Consider the following 27,510-nt stretch of genomic DNA (forward strand, 5'->3'; position numbering starts at 1 on the left):
CCTCCTCCTCCTCCTCCTTCTTCTTCTTCTTCTTTCTTGTTTTTTCGAGACAAGGTTTCTCTGTGTAGCCCTGGCTGTCCTGGAACTCATTCTGTAGACCAGGCTGGCCTCAAACTCAGAAATCCACCTGCCTCTGCCTCCCAAGTGCTTGGATTAAAGGCATGCGAGCGCCACCACTTCCCAGTTTACCATAGCATTCTTACATTAAGGACTGAAACAATTTCTTCTGATGGGACAATACCTTACTGTCAAAGGACATCAGGGTAATTATTTTATGCTTTTCACCTAGAGCACACTTCTGCTTATGTCAGACTATGGGTGTAAAAGACTCTAGGAGAGAAGCTGGACAGGTATAAGCAGTAATTAGACACTCTTTTGGTGGTGAGTTGTTGGTTAAGAGCACTGGCTGCCTTTCCAGAGGATCTGGGTTCGATTCCCAGCACCTACATAGAAGCTCAAAACTGTCTGTAACTCACAGCCCCACACAGACTTACATGCAGGCAAAACACCAATGCACACAAAATGAGTTCGAGGCCAGCCTGGTCTACAGAGTGAGTTCCAGGACAGGCAGAACTATACAGAGAAACCCTGTGTCGAAAAACAAAATCAATAAATAATCTAAGCAGTGTAACTGAGCACAGCACATGGCCCTCACTCAACTCAGGAGCGGTCCACCTGTGGGTTTTCAGCCATTTCTGTTTTCTGTCCTGTTGTGTTTATATTATAATGCTATAAAATGCCACACAGATACACGTTTTGGTTCTATTATCATCATTATGATTACTGGCTGTAACTTATAACCTGTCTTCGAAACACAGACGTTCAACAAACTTGTGGGGAAATTTAGCCAGTCTGTCTTTCACTTGAAGTTACCACAAGTACTGTCAGCAACCAAGGAAGGGAAGCTGGTCGTCTGGGACATACACTACCCATCTTCCACCCCCTCCTCCGCCATCTCGGCCTTCCCTTTCATCAAGCCTCGTAAACTGGTCCATTTACAGAAGGAGGCCATCACGGTGCTCATGACAATCGACAGGTAATGAGTCTGATTAGAGAGGATCCTGGTGAGATCACACATGTATTGTAGACCTCTGGTATATATATATATATATATATATATATATATATATATATATCCACATATATATATGTGTGTGTGTGTGTGTATTTACATATATATTTACATATATATAGATATAGATACTTACATAGTTTTCTCCCTCTAAATCCCTCCCATCTACCCCTCTTTACCCTTTGTGAATTTCATGGCCTATTTTTTTTTTTGTAGCTGCTGTTACATTTTATGCAATGTATATTTCTAAATGTAAAGATACAGCCCACACAGTCTGTACGTTGCTGCTTGTATGCACACAATTTCTGGGCTGGGCAGTCGGTACTGGATAGCCAGTCAGGGGTTCTTCCTGGGCAGGACCACTCTTCTCAGCATCCCCAGTGCCCATGGTTCTTTGTTAAACCCCTTTTGCTTATAGATTCCTAGATGCATAGAGTATTTCTGGGGAGAGTTGTAATTGACCACGGGCATTAACTGCCTCTCAGGAGAAGAACTGAGCATTTTGAGGATTTTGTTTGTTTGTTTGTTTGTTTGTTTGTTTGGACAGGGTCTAATAGAACAGCCCTGTCAAGCTTGGAATTCACTGTGTAGACCAGGCTATCCTGGAACGCAACAGAGATCTGCCTCTGCCTTCTCAGAGCTGGAGTTAAAGGTGTGCATCACCGTGCCCAGCCCCTCCACGAGACTTTTGAAAAACTCATGGACACACATCATGTTTAAAAAATTCCGTGTCAGTGGAACAAAAGCTATCTCTTTCTCTCATGTGCTACTAAAACCTGTTTCACACCCCCCAATCTCATACATTAAATTGAAGAAAACATGGCAAGAGGCTACTCTTGCAGAGACCAGAGTTCATTCCTTCACGTCCACGGGGTAGTTTACGATCATCTATGACTTCATTTCCAGTGGATCCAACACCGTCTTCTAACCTCTGAAGGCACCAGGCATACATTGGCACACATTCCTATATGTAGGCAGAAACTCTCATGTGCATAACCATTGTTCAAAATCTAAAATAATTAAAAAACAATAGAACTCAGATAGTTTTGTTATTTTGCTTGCACAGTAACAATTACATATCCTATATTGGAGTTTTTGGTGTTTTGTTTTGTTTTTCTGCATGGCTTCTTGAGACAAGGTCTCATGACGTGGCTGGTTCTGATCCTAAGCTTGTCTTCCTGCCTCATGCTCTCAAGAATCCCTAAGAGTTCCCTTAGCTCGTGTTCTACCACCCCAACATTTATATTGTAAATGTGCAATTCTTGGGTCTGAATTAAGCATTGGTCATGAAAACCTGATGGTTCTAGCGCAGTCCCTGGGACCCACGTAAAGGAGGAAGCTGAGAACTGACTTCCCGGAGTTATCCTTTGACCTGCCGTGCACACACTGTGCACTCCTGCCCACACCCCCAATAACTTTATAAGGGTTTCATGTACACTGCTCAGAACATGTGGAGCCCTAGGTTAAAGAAAAAGACAAACCAGCCATCATTAGTGTGTTAGAAACATTCCTGGGAGCTGCCCTATGGCGAGAGCCACTGTACAATCTGCCTCTGCTGAGCCCGTTCACTTCCCGCAGTGCTGCAGGGGCGCTGGACAGTCATGGCATCTGCGCGTGCCTTTACAAAGAGGTGTACAGTCGTCATCTCGGAGGCATGAGAAGACATTTTAGAGCATAGATGGATGCTACACTCGACCTTCAGTTGGCTTCAGGGTAGAGGCTTTGAAGTCCAGGCCTAACTTCCCACTCTCCCATACTAGAATAGAGGGCTTCACAAACACTGGGTGAGCAATGCTGATTCTGCCCAGCAGAGGGCAGTAAAGACAGCCCTAGCCAATTACTCTGCCCACCAGCCTTGCTTATTAATCAGAAATCTCACTTAATCAGCTTGCCTGACATCCGAGAAAATTTATTCTTTCTCCCTCTGTCATTAGAATTCTTTTAAAAAGATTAAAAAAAAAAAAGCTCTCCCAGGATGGATTGAAGGGCTAGAAATAAAAGCCACATTGTCAGCCAGCCAGGCGTTGTCTTTGCCTGTGAATGACAGGGTGTGGCTTTTTGATGATTCTAACTGCAGAGTCCTCCTAGAAAGCAGACCATGTCCCACTGCCCAGCCTCGGTGATGTGGGAGAGCTGTTGGATCGCTCTCCATGGTCACCTGTCGTTATATGGCAGTGACTGTGAGTCAGTCACCTTTCCATGGTAAGAACATGCCATTTACGTTAGGCAACGCTGACTGGGCTCCCATGTACTGTAGACATGGAGCCCAGATAGGTATAAGTGGTATTTGCTATATACTTACAATAAAAGATTTTTTCCCCCCAGGACTAGGTTTCTTTGTTTATCCCTGGCTGTCCTGGAATTCACTCTGTACTGTAGACCAGGCTGGCCTCAAACTCAGAGATCCGCCTGCCTCTGCCTTCCGAGTGCTAGGATTAAAGGCGTGCACCACCAGTGCTGGGTTTTGAGCAGATCTCTTAACTTCTCTTTAGCCTTGGAGATGTAAAATGGTGTTTCAGTAAAGGCAGCCTCATTGGGCAGCATTGCATGGGACGTCACAACACATGGGCTCCAGGGTCTGCCACAGTTAGACGACGTTCCGTGGATGGATCTCACCATGAGCGCTACGGAACAGCCTGGCGTTTTTCTCTATTTCAGCTACATTGTCACCGGCGACATTAAGGGCAACATTAAGTTCTACGACCACACCCTCTCCGTGGTCAACTGGTACAGCAACTTCAAACTGGGCGCCATAAGGACTCTGTCCTTTTCAAAAACCGTTCCAAGCCCGCCGACCGAGAAGTCCAACCTCCCCACAGACTGCACTCTCAGAGGCGACCTTTTCGTTGTCAGGTGAGCCCTTAGTGAATCTAGTCATCTGGACAGCTGAGAAATAACTGGTGCCCCCTTCAGTTTGCGTGCGGTGCAACCAACCAATGTGTCTCTTGTTCCTAGGAGATAGAATTGAGGGAACACACCTTCCTAGTTAGTCTTAGAAACAGCTCCGTGGTTGGCTGCATTTAGTATTGGATTTTTTTAAAAAATTAATTGTTGAGGATTTTACTATCTAGAAGCCGGAGTAACTGGAAGCTGGGTGGCTTTTATGCCTGGGTTCTCATCTCTTACTGCGCCTGGAGGAGTCCTTGCTGTGGGTTAGCCTCATTTCTCAGAGCTAAGCTTGTCCTAGCCGCTGAGGTTAAAGGCGTTGTGGTAATTAATAGCCATAACATTTCAAGACTGAATTATCTGTGAGTCTGCTTAATTACCCTCGCTGTCTTTACAGGCACGGCCGTACACGGGCACCCAACTCCATATTTGCATACACAAATGAATATTTGCATGCGTAGATTAGCTAATTGTCCATCTGCATACTTAATGACTCAATTTACATGTGGGAGATCGGGCTTTTTTTTCACTTGCAAATGGAGGCCGTTGGATGTTGGTGGCATATTTTTGGAGATGTTGGGTTAATAATGTCACCAAATTATAGACGACAAAGGCGGTTCACGGACAGCCGGAAGCAGAGCGCCTGGCGTGGCCATTCCCTGCACACGCCGATCCTCTTGGGTCTCTCCTTGGCAAACAGGAATTTTATCATTGGGACGTTTGACGCCACCGTGTACCACATGACCGTGGATGGCACCAAACTTGAGAAGCTCTTCGTGGAACCCAGGGACGCTGTCCATGCCATCTCCTGCCACCCGTACCAACCCCTCATCGCAGTCGGGAGTGTCTGCGGGATGATCAAGGTGTGGGACTTCGAGAAGAAGGTCTATCTGTTCAGCAGGACCTTCGAGAAGGGGCTTGGAGTCCAGTGTCTGACCTACAACCCCGAAGGTACTTGGACTCTCAGCAGGTTCCATGATACCCAGAGGGACTGTCCCCGCCTCACACACATAGCTGAGCCTTGGTGTCCTTCCCAAGCTGCCTCGCCTTCCAGTTTCCCTGTGGAGGGTCTCCCTTCTGCTCATTGCTCCAGACTTACCTTCAGAAAGAAGGGAATCCCTTTCCCGTCACCGTTCTCGGACTTGTCCTTTCAGGAGCCCTGCTTGGAGCTGGATTCACCGAGGGGACAGTGTATATTCTTGATGCGATGTCTTTAGAAAATGAAAGCCCGGAGCCCTTCAAATATTCCAAAAGCAGCGTGTCCCACTGCTGCTTCTCACACGACTCCAATTACATGGCGACGGCCGTGAGTAGCTCCCTCTGCTCGGTGCTCGAAGGTTCAGGGAGTCTGGGGACAGTGGGGTTACGTCCCAATCAAGCTGTGACCCAAAGGGGAGGGGGAAAGGTTGGCGAGGTAGAAGAACTTTTGCGGGCAGCAAGAGCAGGGCCTTACAATGTTCAGACTTGGATTCTGCAGCCCCAGGGGCTGGCCGGCTGTTGTGTTTCCGGGACCCCTTCTTCATAGCCCATCCTTCATCACTCTGATCATTTTGACAAGGAAGTCTCATCATTGATTGATCTCAATGTCCTTCCTCAGGGTTTTGGATTCTGTTCCTTCCCTCTGTGACTAGGGCATGTGATCTCAGACAAGTGGTTCTGACTGTCCCCTGGTCTGCCTTTCTGTCAGATGTGGCAGTGGGGCGTGGCGGTATGATGAGGAAGGCCCTCATTAGCCCACCTCCCCCAGCATTCCACTCACATACAGCCTGGCCTCTGGCTTGTACTCGCAGTACTGGTAAGGACCAGAGCTGTCCTGGCACCCGGCATGGACACCAGCGCCCCCTGCAGGCTGCTCTCTGACACTCTGCCCTGTTTGAGTGTAGCTAGACAATGTAGGGAGGACAAAAGCAGAAAGACTAGGGCTTTCTGCTTTCCATGGGGAACTGCGTAAGAACATGGAGAGTGAGTCTGATGTCATACCTCCTCCCCTTCTGCCTTGATCTATGACCCAGTAGCCTTAGTCTCCCAGCCTGCAGAATGGGCAGGCATCACTACGTATTCCGCTATGCTAAGATTTGTCTGGAGAACGTATCCCGAAGGCAAATGAGTGTGAAGACCACGAAGACGAGTCAGTCCTAGGTCCTAAAGTTAAGGGAACCACTTCTGCTCTTGCTCCCTTAGGACGTCAACTTCACCGTGGCCGTCTATATGGTGGTGGTCAAAAATGGACAAAGGGTCTGGGAGTATTTGGCAAGACTTCGCTCTCACCAAAACAGCATCCAAAGCCTCCTGTTTGGCGTCCACCTGGACAGCAATGAGCCCAGGCTGCTGAGCCTCGGGAAAGACAGATTCTTGGTGAGCTCTTCTGCTTGGCTTGCCTGATTGATCACCAGCACCGTCCTCCTCCCCCTCCCCCAACTCGTTCCATCCCTGCCATCTTGTGTAGACCCCACCTATAACACATGGGAAAAAATGATTACAGGGTGACATCTCACAGATTTTTTTTCCACATTGGTATCTCTGAGATGATACCTCACGTGGCCCAAGTCTGGAAGCGGTGGTTTTTGCCACTCCATCTCTCCAGGAAGCTGAAGCAGGAACTCAGGGCAGGAACCCGGAGACAGGAACTGAAGCAGAGCACATGGAAAAGTGCTATCTGCTGGCTTGCTTTCCATTGTGGCTTACTCAGATACTTTCTCATACAGCCCAGGCCTCCTTGTCCCGGGATTGCCTCAGGCCAATCTGATGGAGACAATTCCTCCGGGAGGTTCTCTCTCTGCTATTTTGTATGAAGTTGACAAAGGCTAAGCAGAGCAGTAGGGCAATAGATGATGTTATCAAACTAAGGAGATCAGAAGCACTCATCCTGTCCCCCCACTGACCAGCAACCTCCCCCCTTGTCTCCCCTCCCCCTCCCTGCTTTCCTCCACCCAGTCTTCTTCTTGTTCTTTTCTCTGTGCCTGCCTGCGCCTTGTCTGTACTAACAGGCTGGTTTGAGCAGGCTGCTAATCCGGAACCATCAAGTGCTGAGATTTGGGTTGAATTAGTTCTGAAGATGACAGGCAGAAGTTAATTGTCAGAGCTCAGGTTTGGGGTTGGTTGGGCTTAGACTTAAGTTTTTCCTCCACCACATCTTGTCCGTGTGTCCCTAGGCAGGCTACCCTTAACGTCTGTGACACCTGTTCATGGATGGGCCTGCGTGCCCGTGAGAGACAGCACTGCCAAGAATTGGGATCCATAGGCATGATGGTTTAGGGTGCTAAGCCCACCATGCTGCTTACCATGAGTGTTTCGTGAAGGTAACACACAGATCGAGAGTCAGAGGACTTCCCTTAGAGGCATTAGAGGCTGACACCCAGGGCTTGAAGCTTTTCAGCCAAGCTTGTCCTCCAGCTGGTTCCTCATGTGTCCCCGTGCTCCTCCTCAGATCGAGTACAATCTTGTCAAGAGCTGCAAAGACCACCTGGATGTCCTGGACGTTCACCGGACAGACCAGGGCAACTACCCGACCTGCATGATCTGGTACCCTCCGCTCACCAAGGAACTCTTCCTGCTCATCTGCAACAGCGGCTACAAAGTGAAGCTCTTCAATGCCACCACGAAGATGTGCAGGTGAGCGCCAGGGCAGCCCAGCGCTGTGCTGGCTCCGCCCGTTTCTCAGTCCCCAGCTGCTAAGAGCTTGGGGATAGCATCAAGCACCATCCCACATCCTTCTCTGAGGGAGAGACTGAGTCGCAGATAACATAAGGCGTATTCACCCAAGAGCACACAGCCAGGCCATGCCTGCAGAAGGGTGCCGACCTGGTATTCTTGCTCTAAGGCAGGGACCAGGGAGGTGAGGGACAGGGAGCTTGGTGCCCATGTATCTCTGCAGAATCCAGAGCACTGGGTGCCATTGGTGTTCCAAACCTTTCTCATACAGGAAAGAAACCCAAGCCAACTATTTTTAACAAAACACCCCAAGTATTTGATTTTTGTTGTTGTTTTGATTTTATTTTGAGAGAGGGTCTCACTCTGTAGTCCTGACCTCTGTGACCCATGACCTGGGATTACAGGTGTGTGTCCCCACACCCAGCAAACATGTCTGATTAAAAAAAAAAAAAGACTTATTATATATAAGTATACTGTAGCTGTCTTCAGACAGCACCAGAAGAGGGCGTCAGATCTCGTTACAGATGGTTGTGAGCCACCATGTGGATGCTGGGAATTGAACTCAGGACCTCTGGAAGAGCAGTCAGTGCTCTTAACTGCTGAGCCCTCTCTCCAGCCCATGTCTGATTCTTTTTTATGCTATTTCTCAAAGGAGTTTTAAGTCCAGCTGAACACATTCATTTATTCATTCATCCCTTACTTGGGCCAGGCAATGTTCCAGGTGGTGAAAGTCAGTCCAGACAAAGCTCTCTCTCATGGGACAGACACTTAAGTGATGGGGACAACATTCTAGTAAGTAGGCAGGGGGTGGGTGGGTGTGACAGGTGCTGTGCATAAGGACTGGAAAGACAGCATGTGGAGAGGGAGTTCCTGTGGGCAGAGGGACTGCTGCCTTCAGAGAGTGCCCAGCAGGTTGGGGGTGGAGCTTAGGGGTCAGACTCCTGTTTGGAAATGAGGCCAGCAGAATTGTAAAAGTGGGAGAGAGAGTGGAGACTGAGGCTCGAGGAGCCAGGAAAACGGGATGGACCTTGAGTGAGGGGACGAGGCGAGGGGTGTCGGGGAAGGAGAGATTGGAGATCTGTCAAATCCAAGGTCGGACAAGGCAGATGGCAGATTGTACTGCACACAGAGAACCTGAGTTACACTCTTCATCTTGTGGAGGCCGAGGTGGAGGCAAAGGCAGAGGAGGTTAAAGCCCTGAGGCAGGAGACTGGAGGGAAAGAGGAGATGGAGGGTGCAGACCACACCCTTGGCATCCAGGCATCCGTCTTTTCCACAGAGGTGTCCTGCTGTTGGGGGTGGATAGGGTTTTCAGTCCCGCAACCCCCAGGTTTCCTTCACCTGGGACACTGATAATGTGTGCTGTCCCTGGGACAGGACCACTTTGTCTTCAGCTGCAAAGAATTGTCTCTCTGAGGTCTCAGGAGGCTTCCCTAAGCTCTGGAGAACCAGTTAGACAGGCAAGCCAAGACTCAGCCTTTGGTACTTGCTCTGACTCTGCCCTCTACTAGGGATTGTACCATGGTCAGACCCTGTCAACCCTGTGGGGAGGGAGCCTCTCTTCCAGTGATTGGCTGCCAGTGGATATGGCTGGAAAAGAGTGGAGAAGAGGGAATGTGGGGGGAAGAAAGATAGTAGCCTTAGCAGCAGAATGCCCAGGCTCAGAGGCTCTGAGGGAGCTCAGAGTTTTAACTGGTTGGTTGGTTTTAGCTTGCTTCTGAGACAGGGGACTTATTATGTAGCTGAGTCTCCGGAGTGCTAGGGATATAGGCTTGTACCATCATAGCTGGCCACGATCATGCCTTCAGTGGCAGAGAGTTCCAAAACTCCACCCCCTCACCCCCACCCCCCACCCCCAAGCTCTTTTCTGTTTGCTTTGATTTTGTGGGGTTTTGTTTTTGTTTTGTTTTTCTTTTGGAGTTGTCTCATTTTGTTGCTCAGGCTGGCTCTAAACTTACAGCAAGCCTCCTGCCTCAACCTCTCAAGGGTTGGGATTCCAAGCATGAACCATCTCCCGCCTGCCCACTCCCCGCAGACCAGCAACCGCTCTTTCCCAAGGAGAAGGAGGAAAACGACGGACCGCATCCTTACATCCAGGCAGGAAGTGGAATCTGGCACAGTGTTTAAAATCCCTGAGAACACATGGAGCTTCAGGAGGCTCTCCTTCCTCCCTCTTCAGGGGACACATTCTCCTGAGCCAAGGCCATCCACGGAAAGCCCCAGTTAGCCCCTAGGAACAGGATTCACAGGGTGGGAGATGCAGGCACGGCAGGTCTCAGGCTTCAAGCACCTGCCAACAGTTATTCACCAGCAAAGACAGACAGAGTCTGCATTGAGTCCTGTGCACGTGTGTGTGTGTGTGTGTTTGTTTGTGTATGTAGTGTATGCATGTGTTTCTGTCTATTGATCATCCATCTGAGGTTAGCTCAAAACATCTTTTAAGAAAATAGTGGGGCTGAAGAGATGGCTCAATGGTGAAGAGCACTAGTTGCTCTTCCAGAAGACCTGAGTTCAAATCCCAGCACCCACAGGGCAGCTCATAACTGTAACTCCAGTTCTAGGGGCTCTGACACAGACAGATATATAGGCTAAACACCAATGCACATAAAATAAAAATATATAAATCACTTAAATAGAAATAAAACTATTAAAAAGAAAGAAAGTGGGCTGGAGAGATGGCTCAGCGGTTAAGAGCACTGGCTGCTCTTCCAGAGGTCCTGAGTTCAAATCCCAGCAACCACAAGGTGGCTCACAACCATCCATAATGAGATCTGATGCCCTTGTCAGAGGTGTCTGAAGACAGCTACAGTGTACTTACATATAATAAGTAAAGAAATACTTTTAAAAAAAGAAAGAAAGAAAGAAAGGATACACAGCAAGAGGAAATGGCTCCTCAGGTAAAAAGTACTTGCTGCAGGAGCCTGACCGTGGAGAACTGGCCCCTGAAGGTTGCTCTTTGACCTCCACACACGCCACAGCAGGTACGTGCCATCCACTGTGCCACCCGCCCCATCACACACAGTAACAAAAACAAAATTAAAGATAGAGACTATCACTTGTAACTTTAATTTTTTTTCAAATCCTATTTTTAATGATGGTTCTTAAATGCTTTAACCTCCCTTGTAGCCCACCACCCACCAGAGGTGATGAAAAAGAAAGGATATGGGGGAAGTGGATCTGTTTAGAAAAGTTCTTTGGATCAACTCCCATCTGCATTGTCTGGAAATCCACAGTTCAGTTCACAGGTCAGCAGGCAGCGGCAGCTCAATCCACTCGGAAACATCTCACAGATACACCAACAGCCCAGTTTGGTAGCAGCCGTGGTGACACGATCTAGCAGAGATAGCCAGGCCTCAGTCTAGGCTCGAGTCAGCAGGAGGGACCGACAGGAACACCAGGAGAAGTTCTTGGCTGTGCCTCTCTCAGGGAAGCGAAGATCAGCAAAGACGAGAGACCTGCAAGCATTGCCCTCTCCTAACACCACGTGTCCTCCACGGGTCTTGCCTCAATCCATGCATCCAATCATCCAGAGTGCACAGAAGCAGCATCAAACTGCAGTACATCACCAGACGTTTTTTGGTGCGATTCTCTCTATGGAGTCCTGACAAATTCCGCTCAACTATGCAGTGTAAGGTGGACCAATACCTGAGTGTTGTTAGCAAAGAGTCCTTCATCATGTGTCCTTTCACGTGCTTGCTTTAGCAGAATCTCCTCTCTCCTGTGTCTGCTTCAGGGAAACGTTCCTTCACGAGTCGGCCTGAGCCTTTCACACCTGTGTCCACTTTAACGAAATGTTCCTTCACGTGTTTGCCCCAGCAAAACGCCACCCGACAGATTTTTCCAAAGAACTGTTGTGTTTCCATTTCAATCAGTTCCCAGCGTCTTGGCTAAACTTGAGTACAGAAAATAACTTAGGAAGGTTAGCAGTTAAGTTCATAAAGCATTTAAATGAAGGGCATAGATAGCGCTGTGTAGACACCACCTCTTCTTGCAGCTCTAGAACGCTCCTCTCCTTCCAAAACAAGAGCCCCTCACTTACAGCATCTCTTAGGTTGGAGAAATAATGAGTCTGGTTACTACAGTTCTACTGGGGAGGAGTTGCCCTCTTGTGATGAAGCCAACGTGCATTTTAGAATGTTTGAGAGGATCTAGAAAGGCAGCTTTCCATGGCCACAGAAGACCAGCGACCACAGGAGCAGGTGCTCAGCAGCCTCTCTGCATGATGCAGATAAAGCAAGACATCATTTTCTACAAATGGGATTAGTAAAGACAAAAGTGATTGATGGTGCCGTGCGCTGGCAAGGGTGTGGGAAGCGGGCTCGCCCAACCACTGTTGGGGGGGGGGTGTAAATTGGCATAACCTTTGGGGAAAGCAATTTGTCACCCTCTGTTAAATTTTATATCCTCTGACTTCTAGGAATGGAGCCTGCGGAAGTGCCCTGCGCTTATGCCAAGGCATAAGTAAAAGGATCTCTTGTTGGGAACTATGTTTTGAAATGGAAGCAATCCAAAATGTGTGTTAATAGGGCATTGGTTAAGTGATGTCTTGTCAGTGCACCAGAATACAGTGGCGCTTTTAGCGAAGGGGGAAAACCAGCAACGAGAAAGCTGTCTGTGCGGTAGTGTGGCAGCATCCCCACAATACAGGAAGAGATGAAGCAAACTGCTGCACAAGTATGAGTAGTTTAATTCCTTTTTTCTTATGAACTCCTGTGTATGTTACCTTTTGGTGAGTCGTACATACCAAACAGTCACCCGTGCCTTCCTTGGGACAGGGCACAGCATTATAGAATGTGGATCTTATATTTTACATATATCTAAAGGTTTGAACCTTTTGTTTAAACAATGAATGTAAAATGCCTTTCTGTCAGAATGAAGAGATAGGAACTTTGTAAAATCAGTAGACAGGTTGACTATCACTGGCTGACAGCTACATATGATGTGCCATGAACTGTTTGGAGCAGTTTTTTTTTTTTTTTAATTGTATTCACTAAGCTGTGCCTGTTCAAGAAGCATCCATCATACCCAAAAGGGCTGGGGATTTGGCTCAGTTAGGAGAAAGCTTGCCTCCCTCCCATGTACAAAGTCCTGGGTTCAATCCCTCCTACCTAATTACTCAGACATGCGTGCGTCTATTGCCTGCACTTGGGAGGTAAGGGCAGGGAGGACCCATCTTTCAAGGCTATCCTCAGCTATATAGTGAGTTCAAGCCAAAAAGCAAGAAACAAAAGACAAACTCTGGCTCCCATCAGTAGATGTTCCCCGGTCGTGCCTCTCTGTGTCCTGGGAAGTCACTGGCCTGCTCCTGTCCACAGCACATCTATTCTGCACTTGGGAACACAACTTCATTCTCCTTGAGATTGATTCATACAGCATGTGACCTTTCGTGCCTGGCTTCTCTCACTTAATGTGTTCCTCAGACTCATCCACTTTGTGACATCAACCAGTGCCCTGTCACGGCTGAGTGTTGGCCCTATCCTGTCCATCTGTCCATCTGCTGGTGATAGACATTTGCATTGTGTCCATTTTGTAGGGGTGTGAGCATTGGGGTGTAGGATTTGATGAAGATGTGCATACGTATAATTTCCTAAATGGCCCTCCCATTGACATTTCTGGGTTGTGGTAGTGACTGTAAGACTCCATAGTCCCTGCCCACCACAACTTCCCCAGCTGGGGACAAAGATCCCAGTCTTTCCAAGCCATGTCTCAGGGCTCTTAGAGTTCTGTTCTCCTGCCTCTGCCCACTTGCCGGCATGTGGACGGCCTCAGGAAAGGCCTTAGCTGATACACGGGGTACCTGGCAGGCGCTGTAGTGTCCCAAAGTGCTGAGTCTCCAACAGCCCAGAAGAGAAAGCTCACCTTGCTCTACCTCTGCGTCTCTCTCAGTACCGTTGTTTATGCTCCTTAGACCCAGGACCCAAGCCTTCACCCATCTCCTCCTGACGCCCAGTTCTCCTGCTATCCAATGCTGTTCTTTCTGCCTCTGACCCATCACTCTGAACACAGCTGCCCGCCCCTTTAGGAAAACTTTGCTCCAGACCCTGGGACTCCGTGTCACCTCACATCAGCTGTTCGTCTGCAGTCGCTGCCAGTCTGTGTCCCCAGTAGCAGGGCCCACAGCGTGCACATGTCTGCATCCTGACACCTACCTCATGCCTGGCATGGGGAGGTGCTCTCACCCGGCCCACGGCGTGGCAGGATTCAGCACTGACATCCCGCAAAGGGACCTCACCTTAAAACTTCAGTCAAGCCACCCGAATTGGAGTAAGCTAAACTGGCCTGCACCTGCAGTTCCAACTAGGTAGGGGGCTGAGGCAGGAGGCGCTCTTGAGCCTAAGAGTTTGAGGCCAGCTTAGGTAAAATACCAAGATCCTTGGGGGGAAAAAAAAAAGACATCCTAAATGATGGAAGGAGAGGACCACCTCCTGCAAGTTGTCACCCGACCTCCACCTGTGCACACCCCGACACACGAATACAAAGACGTAATAAGAAATTGTGAAGTCAAAGAGGCCCAATCAGCGTCATTACAACTTGATGCTCCTATGGTTTTGGCGACGTGCATGTCACACAGACCTGTATTTAGGGATGTCAGCAACAGAGGGTGGCGTCTCATTCCAGTCTGTGGGCCTGACATCGAGGAAACTCGCACATCCCGCCCAAGGCATTTGCAGGCTTTTTTCTTGTCTGTTGTTCATAGGCAATTCCTTAGGGAGCAATGGAGAGAGAGGAAGTTAGCACACTGCTATGCTCTTCACAGTCAGTAGTTCCCCCCAGCCCCCTGGAGCATTTGCTGTTGGGATCCCAGGCCCCTTGTTTACAACGGCCGCTGGCAGCACTTGAATGACAGGCTCTTAGGTAGGGATTAGCTGAGTGACAAGACAGGAAATTCAGAATCGCAGATACATAAGGAGTCTGGCGTGACCGGTGCATGCCTGTCACCCCAGCACTCAGGGGGCTGAGGCAAGGAGGATTTCGAGTTCTAGGCCAGCCTGGACCTCACAGCAAACCTCCAAACAACAGCAAAAAGTATGGCAGTGTCAAGTCCAGCCTTAAACCATACACTGAAGCTTAAGGAATTTATACTCTCTTTCCCCCCCATACAGAAAGACGCTCCTTGGACCTGCGTATGGGTCGCCTATTGAGCATGCACAGGTGCTCCCCGTAAAGTCCACGCTAGAGCTGCAGAAGCGATACTTGGTGTTCATTAACAAGGACAAGGTAGCAGCCCTCCCTCTTCTGCCCCTGCAGGATGGCTATGCACTGGGTCTAAAGAGCAGGACACCCCGGGGTCGGTGAGATCGCTGGACCAGTAAGGGAGCTTACCGCCTATTTCGGCGACCTGAGTCAGAACCTGATTTGGGAAAGTTGTTTCTTTGATTTCCAAACGTGCACCCCTGTGGCACTAATGTCCCTTCCCTAATAAATACATTTAATAATAGAACAGACAGTAAGACCCATGGGCCGTAGTTGTTCTGCTGCACAGAATTACCTCCATAGGGGGTCGTTGACCATTCTGAAAATAACCATAGATTAGCGAGAAAGGCTCTGGAAGGCATTTCTTTTTGTTTTAATTTTGTGTGTGTGTGTGTGTACTGTGTGTGTGTGTGAGTGAGTGCGCATGTGCCACAATACGCACGTGGAGGTCAAAGGACAACTTTTAGGAGTCGGTTCTCTCCTACCCACTGAGCCATCTCACGGGCCCTTAGGAGATATTTCTGAGCTGAGTTTTCAAAGATTACCAGTGACAATTCATGGCCCTCCAAAGGATGCTCTTCTTTCTTTTTATTGGCTGGGAAAAATCTAATTTGCATGGAAGTTATACAAACCAGTTGCATATATATATATATACATATACATATATCATATATATCAGATATGTGTTATATATACATATACACACACACACACACATATATATATCCATGTTAAAGCCATCTCTGACAGATGACCCCAGATGTGTGAATGTACAGGACCAGTGTCTGGAGGTAAAGCTTATTATCTATCTCCACTTGCCTTTCCAGGTTGGACTCCAGATCTTACCAGTTGACGGCAACCCCCACAAAACGTGTGCTATCGTTTGCCACCCAAACGGGGTGGCTGGAATGGCCCTTTCCTACGATGGCCACTTTGCCTTCACAGCCGGAGGCCAAGATCGCTCAGTGGTGCAGTGGAAAATTAACTTAGGGTACGTGAAGGGACATACCCTGGCCCCCATAAGGAAATGTAGACTTGTGTGTGTATGTGTGTTTGTGTGTAATATATACATATGCATGCCAGTTCCTGAGGCAGCCAGAAGAGGGCGTTGGATCCCCTGGAGCTGGAGTTAATGTCATGGTGAGCCACCCACAGGAAACACTTTTAAACTGCCATTGCTCTGCCCCTTAGACCCTGTCTTTTCATTTGATTACAACAGACTGGTTTCAGAGTACCTGCTACATGCCCCATGTTGTGCTAGGACTAAACAGTACCTGGCTCTCAGGATGCTTCCTGGTGACAATGTGCAGATCAAAGGCTGCCGTGCAGTTTCCTGGGCCACACTCTAAATTTCCAGCTTGGGTGAGAATGTCCCTGGCTCTACTTGTCTCCACCTGTCTCCAGGAAGTGGTTCTCAGTATCTGCACATAGTCACCCTGACCAGAGAGACCAAGGCCACCCCAGCATGGGCATTACAGGAACAGTCAGGATGAGTTAAGACTCTGTTGCCTTTGGCTCCTCTGCCCGTCCCTGCCCTGAGAGGAGATCCGCTCTGCCTAACATAAGGCTGGAACATTCTAGACTTGTATATTGTCTTAGTCAGGGTTTCTATTCCTGTACAAAACATCACGACCAAGAAGCAAGTTGGGGAGGAAAGGGTTTATTTGGCTTACTCTTCTACATTGCTACTCATCACTAAAGAAAGTCAGGACTGGAACTCAAGCAGGTCAGGAAGCAGGAGCTGATGCAGAGGCCATGGAGAGGGATGTTTCTTTTTTCTTTTTTTTTTTTTTAAAGATTTATTTATTATATGTAAGTACACTGTAGCTGTCTTCAGACACTCCAGAAGAGGGCGCCAGACCTCATTACAGATGGTTGTGAGCCACCATGTGGTTGCTGGGATTTGAACTCCTGACCTTCGGAAGAGCAGTCGGGTGCTCTTACCCACTGAGCCATCTCACCAGCCCCGAGAGGGATGTTTCTTAATGGCTTGCTCAGCCTGCTCTCTTACAGAACTCAAGACTACCAGCCCAGAGATGGCAACACCCACAAGGGGCCCTCCCCCCTTGATCTCTAATTGAGAAAATCCCTTACAGCTGGATATCATGGAGGCATTTCCTCACCTGAAGCTCCTTTCTCTGTGATAACTCCAGCCAGAACATTAATATTAGAATAAAGAGGCTGGGCAGTGGTGGTTCACGCCTTTAATCCCAGCACTTGAGAGGCAGAGGCAGACGAATTTCTAAGTTCGAGGCCAGCCTGGTCTACAGAGTGAGTTCCAAGACAGCCCTGTCTCAAAAAACAAAACAAACAAACAAAAAGATTCAAGAATATTAGGGACCTTAATGTCAAAGAGATAAGGGTTTCAGTATAGCTTGGAGTCTCTGCTCTAGACTCTGGGCAGTTTTCTTAATATTTCTGATCCTTAGATTCTGTCTGTGAAGTGGGGGTAACAGCTTTTATAGGGTCCTGTACGGGTCCGACAGGTTTTCACATGCAAACACAGTGACCAATCTAGAGTTAAAAGCTCTGTAAACCAGGACTGTCTTCCTTCCCTTTCTTCCCGGAAAAGGCACCCAAGCTGACCCTCTCATCTATCCAAACGCAGTGACAGGAACCACGGAAAAGCAAAGGAGTGGGCAGCATGCTTGCGTTTCTCATGCCGCTGCCCACTTGAGCTTTTGGGTGGAGGGGAGCTGGGCAGACAGAAACTCCTCGGAGGCCCCTCCCTCAAGAAAGCAGCCTGATTCCCCGTCCCAGGAACGTCCGTCCCCGCCATCTGCCAAGCAGGCATCTTTCTCTTTATGGCAGACGTTAACGCTTTCCTTCTTACCCCGAACTTGAGTGAAAATAGCAGGCAAAAATCTGTTTTGGTGCCGTGGTGGCTTCAGATTGGAATTGCAACTCTGCCTTTTGCCTCTGCCGCCCTGAGTGACTTGATAGACGGAACTGGTGTGGGGGCCCTCGGAAACTGGAGGTGAGCTAGCTCTCCACCCCGAAGCATCTCCCCAACAGGCCCCCACATGAGCTCCTCCAGGTGTCACCCACTTGCCACCTGTAATCCTTGGGGCCTGTGGCACTCGGTGAGGGAGGTGAAGACCCCCCCCACCCCCAGCCTCCTCTTGTCCTCAATAACATGGGATCTGGTAGGGATACCCAGTAGCTTCCCTGTGCTTGGCCAGAAGCCAGGCTTCTGAGAATTTCAATTTAAATCTGTTGTGGGGACAAAGGATCATTATGAACTAATTAGCGCTTTATTGCTGCTTCTGGTGACTTAATATGTTGAGCGTTTCACTAATGGAAAGAAATGTAAGAACACCAAATAAGAAAACACTACAGCCCTGCACCAGGGCCCAGGCTGTATCTCAGCCTGGTAGAGCGCTGGCCTAGCATGCGCCAAAGCTCGGGATTCTGCCCCTAATACCAAATAGACTGGAGTGCCGGCTAGCTTTATATCATCTTCACAAAAGTCATCTGAGAAGAGAGACGGCAGAAAGTTGGGCTGTCCTGGGGAGCTAAGTACATCTTATAGCCTTCCCTTAAGGATTCTTGGTGGTGACAGATTCCCATGTCACTTCTGGTCCTGATATACCCTGCTCTAGGACAGTCTGAAAGTGGCTCTGTTATCCCTTGAGTCAGGACCAGGGCAGTTCTGGCCTGGAGGCCACAGGAAAGGAAGGACCAGCTGATCACCTGATAGCCTCCTGTCAGAGATAAGAAGGAAAGTGAAGACCTGGCCCCGCGGGAGATGGACCTCGGGCTCCTGTGGAAAAGAAATGCATCAGGCCGTCCGCTAGAACCACTAACCGGGCAGAGGACATTTTGTGGTTCTGCTGAGAGGGGTAGGGACATGTCAGAACTTGTCAGCCCTTGGTGTGGATAGAGATGCACTTCTGGGCTCCGCCCTGGCCATTGTACGCAGCCATCTTGACTCCATCCTCACTGCCATCCTGGGAGACAGTGCAATTCTTATCCCCACGTACAGGTCCCTAAACTTCCAAGGAGGTCTCTTGATGGCTCAAGTAAGGAAGTGGTTTCTGAGGAAAACCAAAAGCCCCATGGCAAATCCTTGTATTTAATTCTTATGATGGACCCGTATGACCCTACCCATTCTGCAGATGCAGAAACTGAGCAGAGGTGGGTATTTCTCGTGGTCACACAGCTTGCAAGCAGGAAGAGTGAGGCCTCACGTGCAGGCCCCTGTGATTCCTGGAGACTTCAGTTCCCCACCGTGGGTCTTCGCTGAAGTGGGATCTAGTTCACTGAATTAGCAGAAATCCAGTGAGTAGGGTTTTTGTTTTTGTTTTTTTTTTAAACAGTGACTTTAGATGATTTGCCTTTTGTGTGAGGAAAAGTTGGTCGGTTTCATGCAAAAGTAGGTTTTCTTCCCATTCAAAGGGCCTATTTTTGGAAAATCTGACCCTGTGTTAGAGAGCAGAGGGTTATTTTTATCTGCTTGGCATGGGTCCCCGTGATCTCCCGGGTTTTTCTGGAAGCAATTAGCACTGGCAATGCACCTGCCAGCCCTTTGGCACTGGTCGGCCGTGCTCAGCCTAAGAGGGTTGAGGTCTCAGGCTGGAGCCTCCCCCAGCCCCCAGGAGAGCTGTGGTCCCCAAAGGTTATAGACAAATTGCCAGGGGCCTGCCGTGTCATAGGAACGAGAATATCACCATAATTAAGGTGGGTGCCCTGCACGGCTGCACTCCACACTTGAAATTGAATTTTCTGTCATAGGCTTTGTCGCCACCGCCTCGGGACCTTCCTGGGCCAGTTGCAGAGACCCTGGTTGTACAGATGTGGCGGGTGACCTTCCTAGGCCACCATCTGTGCGGCTCCAGTGACTTCACGCTTGAGTACTCTCTAATGGTGATGTTTTCCATTGTTCCAGGGCCCTGGAGGCGGCCGTTTCCCTTGGGGGTGAAGACTTGACCCCGTTCTATGGTCTGGTGTCTGGTGGCAGGGAAGGAAAATTCTACAGGGTAATTGTCGTCCGAGGGAACACTACCTGGGGGCATCTAGTCAAGGCTGTAGAGCAAACCTTGAGGATAAACCCTCTCTGCTTTTCTACAAAGCTCCGCCCCCACACTGAGCTCAGAATGAACTTTCTAGAAAAAAAAAAAACAAAAAAAACAAACCCATCCTGTTTATGGATGTGTGTGACTTCAGAGGGACTGTGTGCTGTCTTCTGTTTCGTCTGACACAGGAGTTGGAGGACTATTTTTACTACTCTCAGATCCGCAGTCAAGGTATCGATACAATGGAGACCAGGCAGGTGTCGGAACACATTTGCCTGTCGGAGCTACCTTTTGTCATGAGAGCGATCGGCTTTTACCCGTCGGAGGAGAAGGTGGGTAGAAACCGGATCAGTGCTGGGGTGGGCTATTTATAACAAGTGCCTCTGGGAAGAGTCTCTGGAGCCAGCCTGGAGATATGCCACTTTTCTCAAGTAAATAGATCAGGAAGAAGACGCTGAGAACTCACACAATGAGCTCCTGAGTAACTGACTGGAGGTCAAGATGTGTCCTGTTCCCGAAGACCGATTCCTTGAGCATGTGTGATGTTAGATGCACCAGGGCCTCCTAACCCTTTGCTGACTTGGCATCTCTGGCCAGTGTGAGTTCATGAGCAGATACTGAGAAGGAACCAGGATCTCCATGTAGCCCTGGCCGTATTTCAACTCGAACTGTAGATCAGGCTGGCCTTGAACTCACAGAGATCCACCTGCCTCTGCTTCTGGAGTGCTGGGACTAAAGGTGTGTGCATCATGCCCGACCTGCAGTCCCATTTTTGCCCAAGTAATTTTTACACAATCCAGGTAAAATAGGTACACAAATCCAACCTTTGCTGATAAAAAACTATGAAGAAACCTATTTTAAAAGAATCCCAGCACTTGAGAGGCAGAGGCAGGCGGATCTCTGAGTTCAAGGCCAGCCTGGTCTACAGAGTGAGTTCCAGGACAGCCAGGGCTACACAAAGAAACCCTGTCTCAAAAAAACAAAAAAAAAATTGTTTTCCATACAGTGGTACTGTTTGTTAAAGACAAAAACGAATTTGCACACCAGTGAGATGGGTGTGTTTATTTCTTTCTATGTTAAGAGTACAATCTTAGCTAAGTGTTTGATGATGCAGGATGCAGTGTACTTTAAGTGGTTTTTTTCAGAGGCAGCTGAGGTTTGGTTCTGTAATTGTTAATACGAAGAATACCGCGTCCCCTGTAATCCCAGCTCTTGGGGTTTGGAGGCAGGAGCTTCAGAAGTTCAAAGTTGTCCTCAGCTACATCGTAAATTTGAGACTGGCCTGTCGTGTCTCCAAAACCAAAGCAACAAAAATAGAAGTTATTAGAAGGAATCACTTAATATCTTGATAAATGCTCTTCTATTGTCTATATATGATATAGTCTTATCAGTATTTTTTAACAAAGAATTGGCATTATATGGCACAAGTACACATACAATAGTCAGTGTGAAACAATGCTTACACATATGGATTTAGTAACGGTGTAGAGCCTTAATGGTCTACGTTTCTAGTGTTTTGTGAGCTTGGTGGTAAGAATTTCTTAGTGCTGTGCCTTTTTTTGAGCAGTGGGCCCCACTGACCCGCTCAGCTGTTGGATGCTGGGCTTGTCTGGAGCATTTGGCTGTCGAGACACAGCTTCGGGGAACATCTCTGTTTTTCATGGTTCTGAGTCCAAGTAGAACTTGGACTGTGTCAGAGAACGTGAGCCCTCTTGCCAGCCAGATGTGGTAGCACCCACCTGTGACGAATGGCCATGAAAGCACTTACAGCCCACACAAGGGTTCCATGAGCTGGTGCTGTACTGTCCAGTTATTCTGGAGGCTGAACCCAGGAATTCAAGGCTACTTTATCTTGGTTTTTCTTGTTGTTGTTTTGTTTTGTTTTGTTTTGTTTTCCAATGTAGTTTTGTTTTGTTTTGGCTTTGGTCTTTTGATATAGGGTCTCCTCATGCAACTCTGGCCCGGGACTTGTTGCGTAGACCAGTCTTTCAAATTCACCCACCTGCCTCTGCATCCCGACTGCGAGATCAGAGGTGGGTATGACTCTATGTCCCCCACCCCCCAGCTGTATTTTACAAAGCAATATCCTTAGCTATTGCTTTCCAAATTGAACGTCGTATCGGAAGTACTTTAAACACTTGTCAGGTGCGTGCGATGGGATTTCTAACGCCCCTACTCCTCCGGGGGTTGAGGACCACAGATAGCTGGGACAGGGACCTGGCTGTCTAGGGTCTCACCTACCCAGGGTCTTTTAGATATACAGCTGTGCGGAAAGCCCCTGCCTCCTACACTGGCTCTGAGCTCCAGGGCCACTCATCACAAAGGACGAGGACCTTGACACACACACTGCAAGATTATTGGTCAGGAGTCCTCTTTGACTGTAAGTCACAGGTACCTAAGTTGTGCCAGGTCTTGGTTCAAAGAATCCAAGTCTGAAGTAGAGACAGTGTGCAGCTCAGCTGAACCCAGAGGCTCACATGCATCCTTCTCTCTGGGCCTCGCTTGCCTTCGAGTTTCCTTGGACTGCAGTCCGTCCTCACACCTGCCTGTGCCGAGGAGGCCACCGACCCAGATACAGCAGTGAGCTTCCTTTCCAGGACCAGCTACCCGCTGGTAGTGGCACCAACCTTATCACGGTCTAGAAGCACACACGGCCCAGGCTTCCAGGCCTAACCACTAACCCTTCCTGGAGTCTGAGACAGGCTTGGTCCACCCTCACAGAGAGGACTTGGGCAGAGTGGAACGGTTCCCAATTGAGGTTCTGCTTGGACCCTGGATGTAGCCCAGGGGTGGAGCACTCTAGCACATGGGTTCCATCCCCTAGCTCTGTATGGGACAATGGTGGCACCCACCTCTGGGGTTTCAGTGCCAACTGTGTGGGTAACTAGCCCTGGGGCATGTGAGGGTCTGAAAAGCAGTGTAGCTGGCCCTTTCTTAGTCCTGCCTCTGGCTAAACAATCACAGGCTCCAGAATATAAGGTTCCCCACCTTTTTCTGTGCTGCAGACAGAACCTAGGGCTTGACATATCTAAGTAAGCACCCTAATACTAAGCTATAGTGACAGTTTTGGAGTTTTGATTCTGTGGTGGTTTGGCTATGCTTGGCCCAGGGAGTGGCACTATCTAGAGGTGTGGCCTTGTTGGAGGAAGTGTGTCACTGTGAGCGAGAGCTTTAAGACCCTTATCCTAGCTGTGTGGAAGCCAGTCTTCTCCTAGCAGCCTTTAGAGCAAGATGTAGAACTCACAGCTCCACCTGCACCATGCCTGCCTGGACACTGCCATGCTTCTGCCTTGATGATAATGGACTGGACCTCTGAACCTGTAAGCCAGCCCCAATTAAACACTGTCCTTGTCAGAGTTGCCTTGGTCATGGTGTCTGTACACAGCAGCAAAACCTTAAGACAGATTTCTTTGAAAAACTCAGAAATATTACGAGAATATGTTTTTTGTTTTAACCCCAAGTGTGTGATATGGGGCTGCTTCAGGCTGCCCACAGCTGCTGACTATGACTATGACTATGACTATGACTATGACTATGACTATGACTATGACTATGCTCTAGCAGGGGCTGGTAAGGTTGCCAGATGGAGAGAGTTTTTGCGATGGTGTGGTGTTTAGAATTCTGGGGCCTTTTCAGAGGATATATAAATGCCAGGGTCCAAACAGGTGGGGTGGCTTGTTGTTGGTCGGTCAGGATTGTTGGTTGGTTGTGGGTTGATTGTCCGTAGTGGTTTGTTAAGCAGTTGTTCACAAAGAAGAAACAACAGGAGGAAGAAATTAGATATCTTTACAGCAAAGGTCAAACTTGCCCCAAGGAACTTGAACCCTCTAATCACCAGGAAGTAGTCTAACCATAACGGACCTCGCCCCTTTCCAGCCCCTGATGTTTTTCTGGGATCTCTTTCCTTTCCCCTCTATTATCTAGTGTTAGGGGTGGAAAAAAGAGTGGAAAAGGGTGGAAGAAAAAGAAACCCACAAAGTAGCCAAAGTCCAGCTACACTAAGCAGTCTCTCCAGTCCTCAGAAGTTGAAGGTTATCCTCATTATATAGCAAGTTGTAGGCTAGCCTGGGCTACATAAGACTCTGCCTCAAAAAACAAAACAAAACAAAACAAAACAAAACAAAACAAAACAAAACAAAACAAAACAAAACACCCAAATGACAAAAAAAAAAAAAAATCTACTTGGGCTAGAATAGCAGTTCTCAACCCCTTGGAAAACCTCAATCTTCAAAATTATTTATATTACAATTCCTAACAGTAGCAAAATCACAGTTATGAAGTAGCAACACAAATAATTTTAAGGTTGGGGAGGTCACCATAACCTTAGGAACTGTAGTAAGGGTGGAAGCGTTAGGAAGGTTGAGAACCCCTGGGCTGTAGGCACCCCCCCCCCACACACACACAGTACCATGCAAGCAAATGCATTTACCTTCTGGGGACATTATCTGAAGCTCCTGTGATCAGATGTGCCCCACACCAGTGTGCGGTCTTTGCTAGCTCGCACACTTGTTTGTGTTGGAAGCACAAGATGTTTCTGATCTGTTTTTCTCATGTCAGGTTTATAGTGATTTGAAAAAACAAATTTCCCCCCTCAGGGCTTTTACATTTCTACCCCCCTCTCCAGTCTCTGCACATAACTGTGCCGCCATCCCCCTCCCTGCTGTGCCCTCACCCCTCCCCTCTGCTTCCCTAAGGAGTCCTATGGACAAGTTGGCCTAGCCAGCTTGGGCTCACACAAGACTATAGCCACTGCAGGGTTCGGAGGTAATGCAGTAATCGAAGTCGGATTTCACAAGAATACAAGACTCCTGCAAAGGTCCTAGCCCCCACTTTCTTCTACAGAAAGGCACTGGAGCCTAGAGTGGCTAATTGAAGAGGGGGGTCTCCCAAGTGTTCCTGTTGTTGGTTCTGAATCCCAGGCTGCAATTCCCCAGCCCCACGCTTTGGAGTAGTATAGATGATAGGTATGTATGCCGAGTCCTATTTTAGATGAACAGTGGGCAGTGTGTGTAACACCATAGAAAAAGCCAGCATTAAGGAAGTGTCCAGTTTCTATCATGGATGTCGAGAAGGTTGCCTGTGATGTCCTTCTGACCGGGAGCTAGCCCATGTGCCACGCTCGCTCCCTGCTCCCTGCAGCGGTCTCTCTGTTCTGCTTACACAGCACTGTGTAATCTACGTTCTGTCGTGAGTTAACATCCGTGCAGCCTCTCAGCTCCATAAATTTAAGGCTAATCCTGGTAGGAACATATGCGCCCCCAGCAAGCGCCCCGATAGCAGGCGCTCAGCAAATGTTAATTGAACGAGCGAGTAAACGAGCAAATGGCGCCCAGTGGCCTCATCCAGCCGCAAGGACGAGGAGAAAAGTGGAGTCCTGGCATCACTGTGTGATCTCAGAGTCATTACAAAGTCCCCTAACGCATCGGGCAGATTCAGGGGCGGGGGCATTGTATAGGAGTGTCTAGACAGGAATAGCTTGACTTTCCAGTGTGTGTGTGTGTGTGTGTGTGTGTGTGTGTGTGTGTGTGTGTATGGTGGGGCATGGTGTGTGTGTGTGTGTATGTGTGTGTGGTGGGGCATGGTGTGTATGTGTGTGTGTGTATGGTGGGGCATGGTGTGTGTGTGTGAGTGAGTGTGTGAGAGTGTGTGTGTGTGGTGGGGCATGATGTGTGTGTGTGTGTGTGAGTGTGTGTATGTGTGGTGGGGCATGGTGTGTGTGTATGGTGGGGCATGGTGTGTGTGTGTGAGAGTGTGTGTGTGTGGTGGGGCATGATGTGTGTGTATGTGTGTGTGTGTGTGTGTGGCGGGGCATGGTGTATACTTGTATGTATGTGTGTTTGTGGGTGTAGGGACACAGTGTATGTGTGGAGGTCAAAGGGCAGCTTACCGAAGTTTGTTCTCTCCCCTCCCATGGGTCCCAGGCATTGAACCCAGGTTGTCAGTCTTGGTGGCAAGCCCCTTCAGCCACTAAGCATCTTGTCAGCCCCAACCCTTCTCATCTGAAGAATTTACTGCGGAGGCTAGAAAGATGGCGAGGCGCCTGATTTCACTTCCAGAAGACCAAGGTTCAATCCCTGGCACCCACAGGGTAGCTGGCAAACCATCTGGTAATTCTAGTTCCAGGGGATCTGCTGCCCTCTTCTGCAGGCACCGGGCATGAATGTGGTACACAAAGATAAATGCTGGAAAAATGCTCGTACACATTTAAAAAACAAACAACAACAACAACAACAAAAAAAAAAACAAAAAAAAACTTTTAAAAATTAAAATAGAAAGGATGTCTCTTCCAGAGAAAATCTTACACATGTAAGATGATACCCACAGGAAAAGGACAGTTATGCCAGGACAGTTTGCTGCAGCAAGAACCTGGGCTGGAGAGATGGCTCAGCAGTTAAGAGCACTGGCTGCTTTTCTAGAGGACCCAGATTCAATTCCCAGCTGTCTATAACTTCAGTCCCAGGGGACCTTGACACCCTCTTCTGACCTCCGAGGACATTAGACACACATGTGGCACACAGTCGGCCATGTATCCAAAATACCCATACATCTAAATCAATTCTTTAAAAAAATTGAAACAATTCTATGCCCGAGGATGTGATAATGAGGCAGGCCTCCAGTCATGAGCTACTGAAGGTGAGATAGATTGACTGGCCTGGGCTCAGTGACTCTCAACAAAACTCTGAGTTCTGGGTGCCTTAACACCACATAAAATCAGGTGCGTGCCTGTACCTCCAGCGCTCGGGAGGTAGAGCCAGGAGGAGAAGGAAGGGGTTTGGGGTTAGCCTCAGTTACACAGACTGGGGTCAGTCTGGGATACACCTTGAGACTCTTGTCTTTGGGGACAGTGAGTTCAAGGGTAGCGAGCTCTAGTTATTTGGGAAATGATTTGAATGGCCAGACCCAGTGGTGCAGGCTTGTCATCTCAACTACTCAGGAGAATGGCCTATCTGGGCAACTTAGTGAGACCCTGTCTCAAAATGAACCTACTGGTATCAGTACTAGTGCATTTACCTAGCATGTGTGAGGGCCCTGGGTTCAAATCCTCCCTGCCCCCTTCCCACCATATAGTCATAGTTATTCTTATTACTTGTGTGTGTGTGTTTAACCTGAAGGAACAGGTTCCAAGCCTGTAGTGACACCCATTTCTGGGAGCTGCAAGTCAGGAGAATGCGCTCTTCCTACTTCCTAGGTGCAGCCTGAGGTCAGCTAGGGACTCTGGGACCCACCGAAAACCTCACCATGGTCTCATTCAGCAGGCTCGGGCCTTCTCGCTCTCACCCCAGGCCTGATGCTCATCTCTTCCCCACTTTACACACAGACACTGAAACCTACTCCCTCAAGAACTTTCTGGAGACAGCCAGAAAGGGTCATGTATAACCTCATTTCACAGCGATTTACCTCAAGCGGCATGTGACCACCCACCGCGACGCTCCTTGGCTGGTCTCCATCCCACTGGGCTCTCCCCTTCCACCTCCCCCACTCTCCCCCCCCGCCCCCCCACCGCCTGCCTTGGAGGCCCTGGCTCTTCTCAGCCTCTTTCTCCTGTGCATGCACTGTCAGCTCATCAAGGGTCTATAAATGAAAGCCAGCTTGCTTACCATCTTCCCTGTCCCCTCAGCAGGCAGTGTGGGTGCGAAGAGAGCAGGGACTGGTAAGGATGTCATCGTGCTATTCAGTTCCCTTAAACTAACA

The 27,510-nt window shown here is 48.7% G+C and overlaps 1 protein-coding gene across 1 annotated transcript in view; it reads left to right on the forward strand.

Annotated features, from left to right (window-relative positions):
• Wdr66 (WD repeat domain 66) overlaps window positions 1–27,510 on the forward strand; it is a 76,145-nt gene that overhangs the window by 32,346 nt on the left and 16,289 nt on the right. Inside the window, 10 exon segments of the mRNA XM_021163954.2 lie at window positions 819–1,036; window positions 3,731–3,925; window positions 4,659–4,909; window positions 5,113–5,264; window positions 6,140–6,313; window positions 7,386–7,570; window positions 14,713–14,827; window positions 15,631–15,794; window positions 19,692–19,782; window positions 20,007–20,150. Coding sequence (XP_021019613.2) covers window positions 819–1,036; window positions 3,731–3,925; window positions 4,659–4,909; window positions 5,113–5,264; window positions 6,140–6,313; window positions 7,386–7,570; window positions 14,713–14,827; window positions 15,631–15,794; window positions 19,692–19,782; window positions 20,007–20,150 — 1,689 coding nt within the window.

This window comes from Mus caroli, chromosome 5 (genome assembly GCF_900094665.2).
Source record: "Mus caroli chromosome 5, CAROLI_EIJ_v1.1, whole genome shotgun sequence".
NCBI lineage: Eukaryota > Metazoa > Chordata > Mammalia > Rodentia > Muridae > Mus > Mus caroli.